At 60.8% G+C, this 20,430-nt stretch overlaps 1 protein-coding gene across 9 annotated transcripts in view; it reads left to right on the top strand.

Moving 5' to 3' along the window:
• The window catches only part of ARHGEF10L (Rho guanine nucleotide exchange factor 10 like), a 133,143-nt gene that overhangs the window by 89,198 nt on the left and 23,515 nt on the right, over positions 1-20,430 (top strand). For all 9 annotated transcript variants that reach the window (XM_016128278.2, XM_016128273.2, XM_016128277.2 and 6 more), the window contains 5 exons: positions 3,349-3,470; positions 9,327-9,413; positions 10,451-10,683; positions 11,857-12,011; positions 18,610-18,758. In XM_016128278.2, coding sequence (XP_015983764.2) covers positions 3,349-3,470; positions 9,327-9,413; positions 10,451-10,683; positions 11,857-12,011; positions 18,610-18,758 — 746 coding nt within the window. The remainder of the gene's footprint in view (positions 1-3,348; positions 3,471-9,326; positions 9,414-10,450; positions 10,684-11,856; positions 12,012-18,609; positions 18,759-20,430) is intronic.

A 20,430-nucleotide genomic window follows, 5' to 3' on the forward strand; every position in this document is an offset into this window, starting at 1 on the left:
GCTGGGCTATCCACTGGGGCAGCTGTGATCAAAAGGCACAGCGCTGGGAGGAGTCTGGGAGGCAGGTCGGGCTGGAGGAGCAGGGCAGGCCAGCCGCCCTCAAGCGAGGTAACAGGCGAGACTCTTAACCAGGGACAGTGATCGTAATGGGTACTGTTTCTGGAGTGTCTGGGGTGTACCAGGCCTCATAGCTCACAAGAGCTCCAAGTGGTTGGATCATTCCCCCATCCTCCAGATGAGGGGACGGGTCCGGAGAGGGTAAGTGTCCAGCGTGACACGGAGCTGGAGGCCGAGTGGGGATCCGCAGGCTTGGAGGCGGCGGGGTGGACGGGGACATGGCCTCTAGCCCCGAGCTGTTCCCGCCGGTCTCATGTCCGGTGGGCGCTGCAGAGCTGGGCGCCAAGTCGGCCCCCGCTCCACATCGGTTGGAATCACAGCTTTGCCGTTGGTGCCAGTTCCTAATGTCACTGATCCCAAGCGAGCCTTCCGTTTGCAGCCGCAGCAGCCTTCTAATTTGGTCTCAGCCGCTTCGGTTTTGTGACAGGGACAATGGCAGTGGCAGATGGGAAGCAGCCACTCCGTTTTCTTCTAACGTTCCCGGGCGCAGGCAGGGGAGGCACCATCTGGAGGGAGAAGGTCAGATCATTAAAAAAAACATATACTAATAAATTACCGGGACTCGATGGGCTGTGGGCGCTTGGGGGGTGGAGAGGAGGGGAGCCCGGGGCGGGGCGGGTCATGTTCCCTGACTGAGCTCCAGGAGGCCGCCTGGTGGGGGGTGCGGGGCTCTGCCGGGCTCCCGTCAGGCAGAGGTGAGGGTCTGGGTGACTGAGCTTGAGAACAGGGACGCACTCAAGTCTCGCCCATCTCAATTTGCTGCCCAGGGGCTTGTCCAAGGGCAGCGTCGCAGCGTGCTGGGAGCACCTACCCAAGAGACAGGTGCCGCCCCGCAGCCCGGCCGGCGGGCTCGGCGAGCACCCCGCGCGCCCACGGCAGGCTCGCTGCTCAGCTCCTCGGCGCCTGAGCCCTCCTTTGACTTCCCCCAGCCCCCGTTTCCTCAGGGTAGAATGGGCGTGGAAGCGTTGATGTCCCCACCGGCGGCATCGACGTGAGGATGAAACGAGACAGTGTCGGGCCAGAGCTTAGCAAGCTGTGAGGTGTGGTGCGCACATTCTCTGGCACGGCGATGCCCGCCCTCTGCCGTCGTTACCCTGGATGGCCCCTCCGCCTCGGTGGCAGGGACCAGGCTTGATGTAGCTCTGACTCCAGGGCCCAGTGGGGTGGAGGCCCCATTTGGGGAGTGAGCTCACCGCGCAGCGACCTGACCGCCTCAGGGAGTGGGGGCGGGCGCCGGGGCCCCTGCTGAAACAGCTCGTCGGTGTGGCAACGCCTGACATTTGCGAACGTCCTTTAACTTCTCGAAGAACATCCACACCTGCCACCGTATTCCGGCTTCTCTCGCTGTGACTGACACAGGCGCCACCCTTCTCTGGTGGCCATGGAATCTTTTAAAAACCACTCGATAGGGGTGTGATCGACATACGAAAACTGTACATTTTTGATGTGTGCAACTGGATGAGTTTGGAGATAAGTATATATACCTGCGGACCCATCACCACAGTCTATGCTAAAACAAAGCCATCCTCTCCAAAAGTTTCCTCCTGCCCTCTTATTTATTATATATATATATATATATATATATTTTTTTTTTTTTTTTTTTTTGTGATAAGAACACTTAACATAAGCCCTACACTCTCAGCATGGAATTGTTGGCTGTAGGCACTGTGGTTTTGCCGTACAGACGACCTGTAGGGTTTAGTCATCTCGCACAACCCAAACTTTATGCCCTTTAGTGATTCCTCCCATTTCCCGCTCCCCGACGGTGACGTTTCTCCGGTGCTTGCTCTGTGCTGGGCGGGAGGGCTGCCATCAAGACAGTGTGCTCGGTGACCTCGCCTCCCATTTCCAAAGCTCGAGGCACAGGCAGAGCTGCCTCCTCATTGTCCAGAGTCACCATGTCCGGGGTCGGCCATGCCCAGGGGTGTCAGTGGGGTGAGCTGGTTGCTGGAATACTGCCTGGGTTAGTGCAAAGAACCAGGGCTTCGAGTCAGACAGACCTTGGTCCCCATCTGGGCTTGGCCATCTAGGCATGCACGTGACCCGGTCCGCGCGGTCCCTGAGTGTCTGTCTCATCATCCGTCAAGAGGAAATCGTCATCCGACTGTGCTTGGTTGTGGTAACGAGGAAGCCAGGGGACGTGTGCCTGGCGCGTGGACACAGTGGGCGCGTCATAGCGGCACCGTGACCCCGGCTGCCTGGCCACCGCGAAGGCAGTCGTCATGTGCAATGACATCGTATGGAGCATGAAGGACGGGCTCCCCGGCAGAGAGAACTCTCTGGGAGACATGGCGGTTCACTCACTTGTTCACCCATCCATTCTCTCAACCCGCGTTTGCCGAACACTTACTCTGGACAGGTGGCATGCCGGGTGTCAGGCAGATAGAGCCCAGATCCCGCTGCCCTGCGCTTACACTCCAGAGACGTATGGAGACGGAGCAGAAACGAGAAAGTGGGCGCCATGATCTTATACTGTGGTGAAAGCTATGCGAGTTTGGGTCTTTCCCCTTGGGAGAAGGGGGCCGCCGTAGCCAGGGTGTTCCGGAGGACTTCTTGGAGGTGGCAGTGTGTGAGGGAGCCCTGACCCATGCGAAGGAGCCACTGTGGAGGGGGCGGTTTAATGGATGCTGCTGAGCGCAGAGGCCCTGGAAATTTCAGGGGAGCTTCAAAGGAAGCCGGAGAGCGTCCTCTACTTCATCGTCATCGCAGCTCGGCTGCGTCATCACGGTCCCAAACCGTCCTGTCTGCCTACTGGTTTCTGGCCGTCTCCCACCTCTAGAAGGTAACGGGCGAGGCAGCAGGGCCTGGACCGAGTTCAGCATCTTAACGCCCTTTGGAATCCTTTTCCATCTGTTTTTTTCACTGAATCCTCACAATAACTGCAAGACGAAGGTGTTTTTCAAAACCTCTATTTCATAGATGAAGAAATCGAGGCTCAGAGAGGTGGGATGCTTTGCACAAGGTTGCTCAGCAAAAAGGTGGTCGAGCTGGGACTCAAGCCTTAGGCTTCCTGTCTCCTTGCCAGGGACCTACGGCCGTGGAGTGAGGCCGGGTTTCATCCTGGGTGGGCGGGAGTGGTGCTGGGGGGCAAGTGGCCGGGCCAGTCCAGGCCACCGTGCAGGCCGGGCCTCTGCGGCCCGCGGTGTCTCCCTGGGCTTCCTGAGCTGCTCACTGCCCACTTGGTCCTCGGTCCTTGGACGAGCTTCACCCACCCCCTTCCTCTCGCTGTAGGGGAGGAGAACCAGCCGGGCTGGCTGTGCCCGGACGAGGACAAGAAGAGCAAAGCCCCATTCTGGTGCCCGATCCTGGCCTGCTGCATCCCCGCCTTCTCCTCCCGGGGCCTCAGCCTGCAGGTGAGTGGAGCCGATCTAGCCGAGTCCGCGCGCAGGTGGCCGTGGTTCCCCTTCGCCTGGGAGAACCGGAGTTTTCTAGGCTGCGCCCCAGCAGGAGGAGCCCGGGTTCCAGACCCAGCTGTTCACCTTCGTAGCGATAGAGCTGGGCAAGTCTTTTTGTTGCTCTAGGAGTCAGCGTTCTCACCAGAAGAGTTGGGGTAGATGCCTTCTGTGGGTCAAGCGAACGGAAAATTCCATTGTTTTGAGCTAACAAATAGTGATGATCTCATCAGTCGATGGCATGATTCCATCGACTTCATGATCCCAGAAGATAGGCCGGAACATGCCCCAGGGGCTGTGCCAGACTTGGCGGGTCGGGCCCGTGGCGGGCTGGAGCCCGGTGGAAGCCAGCTTCGCTGTGGGCGGGGGGAGGGGCAGGACGTGCTCCACAGCCGTCACGCACCCCGTTCATCAAGCGCCCCAGCGCTCCCCGCCGCTGTGCCGCCGCTCTCTCGGCGGGGTATGTGTAAGGACTCTGTAAGTGGATGTTTCTAGATCTGTTTCTCAGGTAAGGGCCCCCTGAGGCTCAGACAGATGACATGGCTTCCTACGATGACACAGCCAGTAAGGGCGGGTCCAGGAATCGTAACCCCGCTCTGGCCGATTCTAACACCAGTCATCTGTCGCTGATGTGCGGACCAAGCTCTCTCCTTTATCTGGAGCGGCTGCTGCCCATCTTCCTCCCAAGGAGAGGAGGTCATCTGAGGTCATCTGAGGTCATCAGAGCTCTGGGGAGGGGAGAGCAAGCTTGGGACGCCCAGGAGACCAGCTGATTGGGCTGCAGATTGGGGCTCTAAGTAGCTGAAAGAAAATACGGTTGAGATGTCAGTTCATTCCTTAGTTCATTCATTCATTTGTCCATCCTGCATATAATTTTTGAGCACCTACTGTGTGATAGACCCTGTGCTGGACACTGAGAATTTAGTGGTAACCGAAATAGACAACGTACCCTCATGTAGTTTTTTGTCTGGAGGGGAGAGTCAGGCAAGACCCTGGCAAACAAAAAGAAATGAAAAAGGGTGATACGTGTTATAAAAAAAATAAATCAGATAGCTACAAAGATGGAGCCAACATAGTTAGGGGGTCAGAGAGGCCCTCTTGAGGGAGCCAACATTTAAACTGGGATCTGAATGGCAAGAAGGAGGAACCCCGCGACAGCCCGGGGTAAAAATACCCCAAATAGACAACACAGAGACCCATGATGGGTGCGGCTGGGCAAGGTGGTGTGGCTGCCGACATGGCCATGGCCTGGTGAGCCAGGAGGAGAGGCCGGGCGGTGAGGTCCCGGGAGTCGGGGGGTGAGCTGGGCCACACCTGTCTCGCAGCCCGGGTCCGGTTTGGGTTTCGTTCTCAGAGCAACGAAAAGCCGAGTCTGGCTCTAAGCAGGGCACTGGCGTGGTCTGATTTATATTCTGGAAAGATCGTCTGAGCCTTCTGGCCGTCGGGTGAGAAGACCGTGGCCATGAAGCGGGCGTGGCGGGAGAGAGCCGCACGGCCTAGTTCGGGGTCCTGCCGAGACGCGGCGGGGCTGGCGCAGGTGGAGGCAGGCCCGACGAGGGCGAGGTGAGTGAGGCTCTCGCCTCAGGCACCAACAATCTCAGGCATCCAGATAAGTAATATTTTAATGCAATATTGAAAACAAATCAGCAAATTGTGGTCTTGGTTTGGCTGGGTTTTTTTTTTTTTTTTTTTTTTTTTTGGTAAATAAAGGGCTGGGTTAGGGTGAGGCAGAGTCGTGCAAGGTCAGGTCGTGTCTGTATTTAAACTTTTGATAATTGTTCACCGTGGGCTTTTTTTTTTTTGCATTAATTTTGACTTCTAAAAATTGCATTAAAGTATTTTTTTTTTTTGACGTGTGAGTGTTTCGGCACACCCCCTGAGGATCCGCACCTGAGGCGAGCGCCCCATTGTCCTCATGCTGGTCCTGGCCCTGGGGAAGGCAGAGGGAGGGGCACATGGGGACGCACTTGGGGGGTGCACCGAGGTAGGACTGGCTGAATTAGTAAAGATTAGGTGGGGGCTGAAGGTGAAGGAAGCAAAGGCTGTGCCCAGGTCTTCGGCTCATGCACCCGGATGATGATGTCAGTGGTGGTACAGTGTCTGCCCCCTGAGCCGCGGCCGGGTTTAGGGGTTCAGTGAGAGAGACCAGTCAGGTGCCAGCACCAAGCAACAGTGGCTATCACAACAGCAGCAGCAGTATTAAAATCCTTTAATCCTGACAACATGGTGGCGGGCCCTTCCAGCGGGGTCTGTGTGCCCGGCTCTGTTTAGGGGCTCCGCAGCGACTTAAGTCACTGAGCCTCCCAGCTGCCCTGGCTGGCGGCCCATGAGCCCTTGAGGCTGAGAAGGAAGATGCTGGAGCAGTGACCTGCCCACGTCACCTGTCACCTGGGAAGGAGATCCTGCTCCTTTCCGCCTCTCACTGGGGCTTGGCTGGCATGCACCCTGGTGTGGGTCCCCCACCGGACGTTTTCCGGAGTGGCTGGGGTGCTGTTCCTCCCTGTAGGGCTGGGAAAGTCCTCGTTTACTGGTTAACGCGTCTCGCGAGCTCCTCCCTGGCATGGGGGGGAGGGGGGAGGGGTTACTGGTGGGCCTTGGGCAGGGTCCATGCCGTGGGGATGGTTCAGGGTCCACCCCACCTGGCCTTCGTGGGGAAGGGCTGACTGACAGACTTCCAGGTGGGGAATGGTCTCCGTCTCCCCCGAGGGCCTGCGGCCTCCTGGGACTGCAGGACTCTGGTAGTGTCTCTGACAGGCCACACCCCGGTGGTGGTCACATGCAGGCTGCTGCCCCAGGGCAGAAGAAGCCCCCACCCAAGCATGGAGCCGTCCGCCTCCTCACACCCGGGAGATGAGGGCCCCGGAAGCTCCTCGTGTGCAGCTCTCAGGCTGGGGACGTGCAGGCCAGAAGTGTCCTTGGTCCCCTCCAAGCCCTCTGCCTGCCAAGGGAACCGTGAGTGAGCCGGGGCAGCACGCCTCTGGGGCTCCCGAGGGACGTGCCAGAGCCCGCGTGTCCCCCTTTGCTGGTCCCTAAGATGCCCTCCCCCCGCCCGCGCCTGCCTCCCCGCGGGGACCAGACCGATGTGCCCCTTCGGCCCCTGGCGGGCAGCAGGTGAATCAGGGCCTTGGGATGCCAGCGCCTTGTCTGGTTACCGTGGGAACAGATGCGAGCATGTCGGCTGCTGCCCGGGGCCTCCCTCCCAGCGCACCATTCTCCCTAGGCCTGGGCCCAGGGACCCGAGACTCGGGCTCCGCGGCTGCCTCGTGGCAGCCAGTGACCAGGGCTGTCCTCCAGGAAAGCCCGCTGGCCCCCGCTCCGTCCCAGTGTAGGCGTGGTCAGCACTCATGCTGCCGGCTGGGTGAGGGAGCCTGTCGGGGTCTTTCCCTCAAGGCAGCAGGGCCGCCGGGGGCTGAAGGAGGGAGCAGTTCCCGGTGCCGATGGGTGGTGGCCCGTGGCCGCGCACCGGGCCCTGCGCCGGCCCCTCTGCCTCAGAGGAGTCGGTTGGGAGAGGGAGGGAGCGCTGGCCCTGCCCCGGGTTCCGGTCCCCGCGCGTCCCAGCCATGTCACCTCCGTGTCTTCAGTGCGCGACCGAGGTGGCCGCGGTGGCTACAGTGAGGGTTCAACGGCGCGATTCGGGTCACGTGCGTCTGCTGCGTGGCATGTGCCCGGAGTCAAAGGAATGTAAGCGGATGACCGACGACAGCGCGGTCCCCAGGAAGGAACGTCCGCCGGTGTCTTTTGGGGGGCATTTCTGAAAGCCCGACTACTGAGGTGTCAGGAGGTTCTCCTTGGGCCCCCAAGTCCATCCAAACCGGAGGCCTGTCCCCGGAGGGCAAGAGGAGGGCCCAGCACAGTGCCATCCCTCCGTGGGCCTGGCCGCAGGGGTCTGGGGGGCGGGGGGAGACTGCCCACTCTGAGGTACTTTAAAGTGCAAGTGCCTCGGGACGCCTGGGAGGTGGCTGTAGCCCAGACCCGGAGGGTCTGACCCACGAGGGTCTGCGTCCAGCCTCCTCGGGCCTCAGGGTGCTAGCCGAGCAGCCCCTGTCCGTCAGCCAGGCTGCTTGCTGCTTGCTGTTTGCAGGGGCCGTCACTGGCCTGCCACAGGTGCTCATCTGACACAGCCCCTCCCCTCACTCACGGCGTTGTTTAGCTGCTTGAGTGAGTTGCTGCAGGTGAAGTGCGAGAACATTCCACAGGAAGTCCTCGGTGAGCAGAGGTTGCTACCGGGTGCCCAGCCCTGCGCCGAGTGTTGTACATCCACCCTCCCTGGTCCCCAAGACCGTGAGGACTGTTCTGTGGGTCACCCCGTTGGTGGCTGCCTCTAAAGCCTGCTCCTTCTGCCGTCCTCACGCCGTTCCCCTCTGCGCCGCGTGAGCCCCTGGATTTGGGGGAGCCGGCCTCTTGGCACAGGCAGGACTTCTGGGTCCAGGAGTCGTTTGAGTTTTTGCCGTTGCCTTGGACTTGGGCTCTGTTGACTCGGGATTGCCACGGGAACGCTGAGCCAGGGCTGCCGGTTCCTCCTCCCCACAGAGGACAGGAGCAGCGGCCTAGCAGAAAGGGCTGAGCACCCGGCTGCATGTGGCCGAAAGCAGAATGATGGGGAGCAGGGTCCTGGGGTACGCAGGCGGCTCGGCAGCCAGCCAGGCAGAAGTAGGGTCCCGGAGTGCCGAGGCCTCCAGCATGGCCTCTGGCTGAAATTCAGCCAGAAGGGGCCGGGACTCGAAACTGAATTCCAGTCCTGACTCTGCCACTAACTTGCTGTGTGACTTTGAGCCAGTCATTGTCTCCCCTCCCCTCTTCCCCAGAGTTCACGTTCGTTAGCTCCTAAATAAGGGAACTGGAGGAGGTGACCTCTTTGGGCCTCCTCACCCGTGGCCATTAGAAATTTTGTTAGAATATTCCAACAGGGCTGGCTCTGGCCTGGGCCTTCGGTACCAGCAGAGGGCAGCACCTGCCTGGCAAAGGGTCAGTGGTGGCAACATTCCTCAGCGGGCCACCTTCAAGCAGCCCCTGCTCCACCCCCTGCCCCCTCCGCCTCCTGCCCCCTCCATCTGCCCGGGGTTCCAGTAAGGAGGCCCTTGAAAGGGCCAGGCCATCTCTTTGCATTGCTGTGCTGGCCGGAGAGACAGGTTGGCAGGATTTGACTCGGGAAACAGGTCCCAAAGAGCCACCCAGCGTGGGTCTTGGGGAAGCAGTTGCAGGAGGAGCAAGCAGCTGGCACCTCTAGGTGACAGCCCACGACAGCCGAAGCCCCAGGCCCCCACGGGCGGCCTGCCCAAGCCGCCCAGCCCTCTGTCCTGGCAGGCGCGTCTGCAAAGTGGGTCTGATGATCTTGGGGTCTCTCCTCGATTGTGCTTCTCTAGAGGCACCAGGAAGGCCAAGCAGTGAGGCGGGCGCAGGCCAGGCCCTTGTCACATGCTTTCTCTGTGGCCTAGGGCAATCGCGTGTCCTCTGTGGGCCTTGTTGTCCCCATTTGTAAAATAAAGGGAGGGGGCGGGTGTTAGTGGTTTTTAATAAATCTTAACTGGCAGCTCCTCAGTTTGGAAAATCCTCAGGGGGCCCAAATATCATGATTCAGGCCCCTTCCAGCCAGAAGATTCTAGGAGAGCAAGAATCAAAGTGCACAGGAACTGCCTGGCATCCTGCAAGAGCTGTCGCTTTCCCGGCCCTGCCCTTGGGGATTCTCACTTGGGGCCTAAACAGGGCCCCGGAATCTGCAGGTTTAAGGACCCCTCCCCCCGCAGGTGGCTCAGAGAAGGACTTGCCTCTCCGGCCCCCCCACACTTAACCTCGTGTGTGCCACCTCTGTCTCCACAGCTCGGGGCCCTGGTCCACAGTCCTGTCAGCTGTCCCCTACTGGGCTTCTCGGCAGTCAGTACCTCCCTTCCACAGGGCTACCTCTGGGTGAGTAGCCCCGATGCCCAGCCGGGAATTCTGGCCTCAGGACAGGGGCAGAGACCATGGTGCCTGGCCAAGGAGTGCTGGAGAAAGCCGCTTGCCTGCTGGCCCCCATTTTGGGCGCTTCAACCTGGCAAGGGCTTCCTGGGAACCTCTGTCCCGGACCCTGGGCTAGGAGTTGGCAGGTGCCAACTCACCTGGCAAAGCCTCTCTCGATTCCAGTAGGCGATGCCCCCATGTTCCATGTGGTGCAGACCGAGCCCCCCGATAGACACCCTGCGGTTCCAGCTTCACCACCCACCCCTCTGGCCAGCCTCTAACTCCTCCTGCTTATTACACCTGTGTCCAGGTGCTTGGCAGGAAACTCTGGTTTACCCTTCAGAGTCCAGCCCAAATGTCCCCTCTGAGAATGATTTGCTCTTCACTGTTTCTCCAGTATCTGGCACATGGAGTATCTACCCATCCATCCATCCATCCACCCATCCATCCATCCATCCATCCACCCATCCATCCATCCATCCACCCACCCACCCACCCGTCCGTCCGTCCGTCCATCCGTCCATCCATCCATCCATCCATCCGTCCATCCGTCCATCCATCCATCCATCCATCCATTTATCCATTCATATATTCATCCATCCCGCCATTCATTCAGCAAGTATGTTTTGAGTGCCTACCATGTGCTAGACACTGAGGTAAAACAGTAAACAAGGTAGAGAAGGACATTTCAGAGGCAGAGTGTATGTTTACTATTTATTGCTTGAAATTCCCCCTAATGTCAAGGAAATAGAAAGCCGACTGGGTATCTAGTCTACCTTAGTTCCTTACTGGTTTCTTTGGGCCTTGAATCTAACTTGCTGCCATGGCAACTGGGGACCAGTGACCTTCAGGGAGAGCAAGATGTATGTGGGCAGGAGGCGGGATGTTCCTCTCAATTATCAGTGGCAAGTAGAAGTTTGGGACAGGTCACTGGGAGGGCAGGAGCTCAGCTCTGCCTCTGCCCCCGTGGTCCCCCCTGACGGCCTCTCTGGTCTCCGCCCCAGGTCGGGGGCGGGCAGGAGGGCGCAGGCGGCCAGGTCGAGATCTTCTCCCTGAACCGGCCCTCGCCCCGCACGGTCAAGTCCTTCCCGCTGGCGGCCCCCGTGCTCTGCATGGAGTACATTCCGGAGCCCGAGGGGGAGGAGAATGGCGATGGAGGCGGAGATGAGAGTCACACGGCTGCTGACCCCTCGGCCGCAGCGCACCCGACAATCTGCCTGGGGCTCCAGGATGGCAGGTGAGAGGCCCGAGGGTGTGAGCCTGAGACAGCCAGGGGCAGCGCTGGGCAGGCGGGCTGGGGGCTGTCCCTGTAGCTGCCCGGGTCAGCTTTTCACCCACCAACATTCTCCACCCTGGTTGGGAGAGGGAGGATGGCTCTGTTTCTTGTCTGTAAAGTGGGGGTTAGAATCCCCCCAATGAGAGTCCATGACATAGGACATCTGGGCCTTCAGTTCCTTTAGCTGTCATTGAGCGTCCAGCCACCTGTGGCCTCAGTTTCCCTCGCAGACAGGGTGAGGGCACCGGGCGTGCCCAGGTCGTGAGATCCGCTGGCAGAGGGGCCTCCGCCGGTAACATGTGCCTCACAGCAGCCCCGTCGGGAAGTGTTTCCTGTTTCCCGCTCCGGAAACTGAGGGAGGAGCAAAGCTAACACGGGGAGGACCAGCTCAGAGACCCCAGAAGCTCCGCGAAGTCCGAGTCTGGGTCTCCAGCTCAGCGCCTACGAGGGGCGAACACCGTTTTCATTTTTAGCAAGAGAAAATTTACATAACATAAAATCCACCATTTCAAAGTGTACAATTCAGTGACTTTCGGTACATTCACGATGCTCGGCCATCACCACTGCGTAGTTCTAGAACATTCTTATCACCCTAGAAAGAAACCCGGTACCCACTCCCGGGAGCCACCGATCTGCGTGTCTCTGTGGACGTGTCCCCTCTGCACATTCCGTGGAAGTGGAACCTCACGGAACGGGGCCTTGCGTGCCGGGCCCGTTCTCGGTCGGCCTGGGGTTTCCAGGTTCGTCCGTGTAGCCACGTGTCAGTCGTCAGGGAGCCATCACTGCCTCAGTTGCTGGGGAGGACCGAGGCTCGGCGGCCTGGGGTCAGTCATCTGGAAGGTGGCATGGCCGGATGCGCCTTCGGGTCTGTGTGACCCTGAGAGCTGTTTCCTCAGCACCTTCGTGGTGACGTCTGGAGCCCGCCCGTGTGTTCCGCGGGGCAGGGGCTGGGGAGCGCACCATCCTCAGAGGCCCCTGTGGAAAAGCGTGAGCTCCCGAAGCTGGGGCGATGGCCTGGTCACACAGCGGGGGGGCCCGGCCGAATGGGGGGAGCCCCCACCGCTCTCCCCCGGAGGGCGTGTGGGGCAGCGAGCAGTGGGGGGCGATGGCAGTCACGTGGGCCTCTTCCCACAGCATCCTGGTGTACAGCAGCGTGGACACGGGCACCCAGTGCCTGGCGGCCTGCAGGAGCCCCGGCCCGCAGCCCGTGCTCTGCCTCCGGCACAGCCCCTTCTACCTGTTTGCCGGCCTGCAGGATGGGACCCTCGCCGCCTACGCTCGGACCAGCGGTGAGGAGGCGGGGCTGGGAGCAGCGGGGGCTGCCCTGGGCACGGACCAGGAGCCGGATCCTGTACCTGAGCGGTGTGGGAGGCAGGCCAAGGGCGGCAGCTCAGGCGTGGAGCGGGGCATATCACAGCTGGGGGCGGGGGCTGGAGATGCCTGCTCCCCACTGGGGTCCCCCACGGGAATGGGGTGCTCACTACTGCACAGACAGTACGGCCCACTGGCAGGAGACTGCAGTGGATAAGAGCAGGGATTCTAGGCTCAGGCAGACCTGGCTTCAGGTCCAGGCTCTGCCCTGATGACGGCTGTGCCCGTTGGTGAGTGGCTTTTCTTTATGCCTCGGTCTCCTCACCTCTAAAGTGATAATCATGGTGGAACTGTTTGTGCATGGGCACTGGCAGGTTAAACGACCCAGCGAAGGCAAAGCGCAGGGCCCGGCACCGCGAGTGCCTAGTGGGGTCAAGCATTTCAATCTCTATTGTTGTATCCAGCCATGGACGGCACAGATGGTAACGTCAGGAGGGCAAGGCTAACGGTGTTCGAGCCGCTGCGTTCTGGAACCCCGTCAAGTGCTTAATGTTTGCACATTACCTTAATTGTCACCACAGCCCTTGAGAATTGCCTCCTCTCTACAGACCCAATGCTGAGACTAAGGGAGGGGATGTGGCTTGTCCACAGCCACACGTGTGCTGCTGTGGCCGCCTGTCCCCTGGGGTTTGTTCAGCTCCCAGTTCGATGATGGCGAGGGCTGGGCGGAGAGGGTAGCTGCTCCCCAGTGCCCCCCAGGGGGGCCCAGAGGGTCTGAAGCCCTGTGGCCCCCCTGTTCCCCTCCCTCTCTCCCCCGCGAGCCTCTAATTGCTGCGTCATCACAGCCTGTTGCAGGGTTATAAACGGGTATTTGTACTGAGCTGTTTTTTTTTTTTTTTTCCACTTGGCACTGTGTTGGTATTTTTAATTAGCTTTTGATAAGGCATTTATAGTTTTTAATTAAAGGGGGAAGAGGGAGGGAAAAAATTCCTCTCACCGTCAGAGCGTGAGTGTGAATGTAAACATGGGCTCGGATCTTCGGAGATGAGACAAGGGGGACCAGAAGGACCTCCACCCCTGGTCCCCGCCGAACGCCGCGAGCCCCGTCTTGCCGCAGCCTGGCCCTCCCGTCCCCAGTTCGGGCGGCCTCTGGCCCTTCCCCTCTTTGGTTCCTGACTTATCCGGTGCCCAGGTTGGGGGGAGGAGAGGGGGCGTGTGAGTTCGCTGGAGCTGCCCTAACAAAGCGTCACCAACCGAGTAGTTTAAACGACACAGATTCATCGCCTCACGGGGGGGGGGGGGGTCTGGAGGATAGAAGTCCAGGATCAGGGAGGTGTCAGGGCCACGGTACCTCGGAAGGCGCCCGGGAAGGACCTGTCTCAGGCCCGTGCCCCAGCTGCTGGGTGTCCCTCGGCCTGTGGCAGTGTGACCTGTCTCCACATGGCATTCCTGTGGGCTTGTCTGTGTGTCCACATTTCCCTTTTAAAGGGAAATGACACCAGTCATTGGGTTAGGGGCCCACCCTACTCCAGGAGAAACTCGTCTGCAACAACCCGACCCAGATAAGGTCACATGCTGGTTGTGGGAGTTAGGACTTCAACTTGGGAATTTTTCGGTGATGCAATTCAACCCATAGGGGATTTTGGACCTAACCATTGGCTTCCAGCCCGGGGTTGGAGAATGGTGGTTTGTCAGCCAGAAGGACCATTGGGCACCATTGAACTCCACACCCTTATTTTCCAGGTGGGTAGGGACTCTCCAGTATCTCAGGGGTGAGCTGAGACCTGAACTCAAATGTCCTCTCTCTGGGCCTAGAGCCCTCTCCAGACAGAAGGGGGCAGAGCTAGAGGCTGACTGTCCTGGAGGAGAAGGTCGAGATGTTTTCCCGCCTTGCCAACATTTGTCCACCAAATATTTACTAAGCGCCTACTATGTGCCACGGGTTTGGTGGCCAGCAAAACAGATGCGACCCTGCCCTCGCAGAGTTTGTAGAGGGAGATGGAATTAGTCACGTGAACAAACAGGGAGCTTATGATCGTGCCGAGGGTCCTAACGGAGGGAACAGGTGTCAGGTGAGAGCCTGACCGTTCTGGGCGTGGGGTGGGCTGGTCGGCGAAGGTGTCTCCAAGGAGCAGGATCCTGAAGCTGAGTCCCAAAGTGGCCAGGCAAGTGAAGAGTTGAGTGAACGCTGTTCTTGGCAGAGGGACCAGCACATGCAAAGGTCTGGCAGCAGGAGAGGGGTCATTCTGGTGGGGGGCCCAGAGAAGAGGCTGTCTCACTGGGCGGTAGGCAGAGGGGGAAGCAGTCCAAGGCAAGGTTTTGCCTCAGTTGATGGGAAGTAGATAGAAGTGTTGGAGGTGGCTGAGCACTGTGCCTGCTCTGGCTGGGGGGCAGGCATGGAGGCAGGAGACTGGCCGGGAGGCTGCCGCAGCCAGCCGGGCGGGCGAGTCTGGGCCCCTCTCTCCCCCTGAGCCCACCGTCGGTGCCTTTGGTTCGGCTTTGGCCAGGGAGGCTTTGGCGGGGGGGGGGGGCCTTGCCTGGTGCCTCCCCCTCCTGTGGTGTCCTCCGGAAGTGGCCAGGCAGGAAGGGAGGCTCGTAGGACCTGCACACAGTGTGGGGTGGGGGCGATTCCTCCCCATCGCCTTTCTTTGGAGCTGGGTGGGTCTGGGTCTGGAATCATCGGCCTGGCACCTGACCCAGCTGAGTGACCTCCTCCAGACTCACCAAGGCCTTGGCTACTCCTAGATACCCGCCCCCCACCCCACCCCAACCCCAGAGCCCTGTGCCTGCAGAACCCCTCTCTGGCGCCCCTGGTGGCCTGGAGAGTCTGGGAAATGGAAGAATCCAGACCCTTATTCTGGACTCCCAGTGGGTGTTTGATATTTGTCAGTATTTATAGTGACAGGTTTCTGTCCTGCCTGAGTTTGGCTGAGACCAACCAAGACTGGATAAAACTGGCAGTTCTGGCTCGTGGCAAGAGGGCGGGACCAGAAATATTAAGTAGAACGGGCAGAAACCAGCCCGCAATTTGCCCGAGTCCTGGCGGACCTGTGGAATCAGCAGCCTAGAGATGGCTGTACGGAGTCGGAGGTCACCAGGCCACTTGGAGCCCCAGGCTGTCGGGACCACAGGGGCCTTAGAGTCCAAACTCCAGCTGACGGATGGGGAAACCCAGGCCACGGTGTCAGTCTGCCCCCGGGAGCCCTGCTTATCTGTATTCTACATTCATCCATTCTCTTGTTCATTCATTTCACTCACTCAGCAAATATGTATTCAATGCCCATGAGGTGCCAGGCACTGAGCAGGACATGGGGACCCAGAAGGGAGCTGGGGGGGGCACTGTCCCTGCCCAGTCCTGGGCGCGAGCAGAGCTGCTCGTATCCCTTCTGCCTCCCCCATCTCTGAGCAGGTACGGGAGCATGACCAGGCCTGGGTGCAGGTGTGGGAATGTCCCTGGTTACGTGCTGAGGACGTGGGCCAGGGTCACTTCCTGGAGGAGCCAGATGATGACATTGTGAGGGGACGGCTAGGTAGGCGGGCTGCCCGAGGTGGAGACCCAGCTGTGAGATTGGGCTTGTTGCTTCACCTCTTAGAGCCTCAGTTTCCTCACCTGTAAAATGGGGATGAAGACAGCCCAGACGCACAGAGTGGTTTGTGAAGACAGGTGCGGTCCGTCACACATGTGCCTGGATGGACCCTGGGGTGTAGACTTGTGCTCGTTACAGCCCATCCAAATGGTCGTTACTGGTGTTACTGCCGACTGGCCACGGGCTGCCCTTTGGGCTCCACTTGGTCTTGGTGACTTTCGCTCTGCGTGCTGCCTTCCAGCTCCAGCTGGATCTGGACCCCCAAGGGAGACCTGCAGGCTGGGGCGGGGGTGGGGAGGGTAGGGGAGGGGGGCTGCCACTCCTGCAGGTGCCATCGCTGAGACAGGGCCTTCATTTCCCTTTGTCTGGCAGTGTGAGGGCTGGTGCCAGACCCAGGTGAATAGGATGTCACACCGTGTGTGTGTGCGTGTGAGTGTGTAAGTGTGTGAGTGTGCAGGCGTGTTCCAGGACACGTACGTGTGCAGCTAAAGCCACTGGAGGGGAAGGAGTGAGGAGGAGGGGCGGATCCCCCACCAGGCTGCGGGGGGCTGGCCCTGCCCAGAGCTCAGAGTGCTGTGTTTAAAACCTTAGAACTGTAGCCCGTGAGGCCTGGGGAGAACCTTAGAGGTTCCGTCCCCTGGGGGTGCAGATGGGAAAACTGAATCCCAGCAAGGGGACTCCTGTCCGGTGTCCTTTTTGATATAGCAATATCAGTAATAAATTTTACCAGTTTCCTTCTATCCTGGAGCCAGGACTTCTTGGAGGGTTTCTGGAGATGCCCAGCAAGTGGAGAGGTGGTCGGTGCGCACCCTATCCTCAGGGGTGGCAGGCTCTAGCCCCTACCCCAGGCAGCCACGGCCATGCCGTTCCAGGAAAGGGCAGAGCAGAGATTGCAGGGGTGCAGGTGGCCGTCACTGCTGTGCGCAGGACAGAGCCCCCATTTCTCAGATTTTTGGGTGTTATCCCAGTATCCCCAGGTACTTCCTGGGGAGAGGGTCCCCGTCCCCACCTGAGCTGTAGTGGTGGGAGCTCCAGGTTTTGGCTACAAGCACTACTTATCTGTGGCCACTGGGGGGCGCTCAAAGCCTTGCATTTTTGTGGCTCTGGTGTTCTGGTGAGGGCCAGCGTCCCTCACAGAGGCCTGGCCACCTCGTGGTCACTCGCCCTTCCTGGACCCTAGTTACGGCCCCAGAGCCCTTTGGAAACTCCGAGAACCTGAGAGGGCAGCAGGGGTCGGGGAAGGAGGCTATGGCCGGAGTCAGCGGAGTTCCAGTCCTGCTTGGCCCATCACCCCTTGGGGCTCTCCGCTCTCTGGGTCTCCGTTATCGCAACAGCCGAGTGGAGCCAACACCTCCTTCCGCAGACTGTTGTGTGGTGGGAAATGACGCCAGACAGTAGGAGCTAATGAGCACCGGGTCGCTTCGGGGCGGCTTTTTCAACGCACGGTCTCTCCATTCCCTCAGTCTTGAAACAGGGGTAAGAACAGGACGCACAGGCTGGGAGCGAAGGAAGCAGGGAATTCACGAGGAGTGCCTGGCGCGCAGACATGTAATCGTAGGTGGCCCCGGCTGTCAGCTCTCCTTCCTGTGCGCCAGCCCTGGGCCAAACAGTCCACGTTTCCTCTGACCCCCGAAGCATCCCGTGATGCACGGCAGTCAGGCCCGTTTTACAGAGGAGGAAACTGAGGCTCATTCATGCAGAGGCTTAGAGGCCACAGCGGGGATTCTGGCCCAGCCCGCTTCCCACGGGCCCATGCGCATGGGCTGGAAGGATGCGGGGTCCCTATTCCCCTCTTAGCTGAGCCGGGAGTCTGCCCTTTTTAAGTAGGGCAGAAGGGCAGGGAGGACAGGGAGGGTGGGGAAAGCCCGCGGGTGGGGGCCAGTGGTGGCAGGGAAGCTGGTGTGTCCTTCGTAGCAGCGGCCCCCAAACCTCGGGTCGTGGACTGGTGCTGGTCCGTGGCCTGTTAGGAACCGGGCCGCACAGCAGGAGGCGAGTGGCGGACCAGCCAGTGAAGCTCCCTCTGTATCTGCAGCCGCTCCCCGGCGCCAGCATCACCGCCTCGGCTCCACCTCAGAGCGGCAGGCATTAGATTCTCATAGGGGCACCTGGTGCCAAAAAGGTTGGGAACTGTTGCTCGAAGGACTCGTCACCATGCCCCAGGCAGTGGCTTTCATAGGCCCTGGTGGCCCCTCCCGCTCTGTGGACAGCATGGGCCATCACACCATCAGCCGCTGGCTCAGAGGGAGGCTCTGTGAGGGGACCGCTTCGCCCTCTCCCCAGGGACCCGGCGGAGGGGGCGTGGGGGCGGCTGGCACTGGCAGGCCAGCGGCGGGCTCCGTCCTGCCTCCCAGGCCCAGCTGCTCCTGCCTGTCTTTCCAGGGTGTGCCCCCACTTCCTCCTCAACCTCATTTCCCACCGGGCACCCCGGCAGGACAGGGTGGCCACTGGGGTTCTGTGTGGCTCGAGAGAACAGCCAGTCTCAGTGCCCACTGCTCTCACCTGTCCTGAGGTGAGCCCGCATCGCCGGGTGGGCAGGTGAGAGCCTTGCTCGGTGCCAGGCCAGGTCCTCTGGTTCGCTCCGTCTTCAGGGGTGGTGGGCTGGGGGCTCCCTCCTCCCACACCTAGGGGCGGTGGCATCTCCAGAGGGGGAAGGTCATCAGAGATCTTGGTAAAGGTGACAGCGTGCCTCGAAGTAGGCGAGCAGATCTGTGGGAAGGCGAGTGTGTGTGAAATAAATGAACAGGAAGGAGAAGGAGAGAGGAAGGGAAGGGCAGGAGGGAGGGAGGGGGAATGGGGCAGCGTGGCCCCCGGGGGCAGGTGGGACACAAACGAAGGCAGCTGGGGCGGCCACCACCCCCTGGGGGGCGGGAGGGGGCCACGGAAACGGCCAGAAGGTCTCATGGAGCCCGGCTGGGCCCCCGCTGCGGGCTGTGGGTCCCCAGGGTCGAGGAGCCCTGGGCCCTGACCTGCTCTCCCTCTTTCTCTCCAGGGGATGTCCCCTGGGACCTGGAGAGCCCTCCCATGTGCCTGACGGTGGGGCCAGGGCCCATCCGCACCCTGCTGAGCCTGGAGGACACTGTGTGGGCCAGCTGCGGGCCCCGGGTCACCGTCATGGATGCCACCAGCCTGCAGACTCAGGTACTGGCCTTTCCTCGTGGCTCGTGGGGCCCTCGGCCGGGCACCCCTTGTTGACTCTTCTTACCCTTTACCTGGTACTGCTCCCACGTGTGTCTCAGGGATCAGTAGAGTTTGTCAGGAAGCAGAAGGGACCCACGATCCCCACTGGGCCCTGCCCTCTGCCCCCACACGCATCCCCAGGGCTGCCACGAGGGGAAGGGGCCAGACTGCACCGGGCTGTGAGCTGCACCCTGGCCATGTCTGCTGCTGCCGGTGGAGGAGAGCTGGGGCCCCCGTCCTCGCACGGCGCCTCGGACACAGCTGTGTTGAGGACGTGGCCAGTGGGGACGCAGCGGTCCTGGAGGCAGGGTCCTTTAAGCAGCGTGGAGGTGGAGGCCGCTGGGTTCTGCCTCGGCCCCTAGGACGAGGGCCCGGTTCCAGGGGCTCGTTTCTGGCCCAGCCCGGGTGCACACTGCCACTGACCGCCGGCACCACCGCCTGCCTCCCTCCATCTGTGGGGTGGTGACAGCACTGTGCAGAGCCACCCGGAGCAGCGAACGGATGTGTTTGTGTCAAAGGACTGACGTGAAGGGAGTGTTCGGTGCACGCTAGTCATCCCTGTGGTTGTCCGTGCAACTCAAATCCTGTTGCCGTCTGGATGTGTGGTTTACTTGGAAAACCAAGTCGCTTCCTCAGAGTCGGTGTCAGTGGGCGTGGGACGTGTGTCCGCACTGCATTCCTGCCAACAGCCGTCCTAGGCGTGGGAGACGCGTGGACGGGGGGATGGCAGGGGCCTGGGCCGGCCCGGCTCCCCTCCGGTTCTGCCCCTCGCCAGCCGCCGTGCAGCCCTGCCTGGGCCCCGCACCTCAGCTCTGGCCTGACCGTGACCGTCCCTGGGGCCGAGTGGGCACCGTGCTCCAGCGAGAGGCCGCGATGATTTAAGATTGGTTCTGGACCAGCTGCTCTTACAAAGGGGATCGATAGGGCCTTTCACCTGCTTCGCACAGCACGGAGGGTGTCAGGGGAGCCCTGGGAGGCGGAGGGGGAGGCAGGTGGAGGAAGGGGAGGCCCCGCCCCGGGAGCGGGGGAGCATGCGCCCGTGCTGCAGCCGGGGAGATTGAAAAGTTTGTGTGGGCAGTTCGCCTTCCGGGCACGCCGTCCCCGGGCGCCGTGACGATGTGATCGCCATGCATGTTTAATAAAGCCGCGCTCCTGCTTGGCACAGGGAGGAAGCCGCCTGCCCTCGTGCCGGGCTCCAGAAATGGCTCGGTACGGCTGCTGCTGATGACCACCGGCCTGCATGGCCGGCCACTCCACGCATGTCCTGTCCTGGTGCCGTGCACGGCCAGCCAGGCCCGAGGATCAGCCTGGAGACGGGGCTGCTGACCGGGCCGCGGTGGCCTCTGACCGCGAGCTTGGGGTCCAGCACCTGCAGGCAAGGGCCGACATGCCCCCTCGGCAGCAGCCTGCCTCACTGCAGAGGGAGGCCGTCGCCTCCTAGCTCATCCTCCCCCAGGCTCCAGGAAACACCCTCTGAGGATCCGAGATACTTAGAGCTGCTCAGTGCGCCAAGCTGGGAGCAGGATGCTGTTGGCCACGGGTGTGGCTACTGTGGCTCTGGCCCAAATGAGAAGATGTGAGGTTAATCTAGGGGCCGTGTCAACTCCAGGGAGCCTTCCCTGGTTCCTCCCAC

Source organism: Rousettus aegyptiacus, unplaced genomic scaffold (assembly GCF_014176215.1).
Source record: "Rousettus aegyptiacus isolate mRouAeg1 unplaced genomic scaffold, mRouAeg1.p scaffold_m13_p_1, whole genome shotgun sequence".
NCBI lineage: Eukaryota > Metazoa > Chordata > Mammalia > Chiroptera > Pteropodidae > Rousettus > Rousettus aegyptiacus.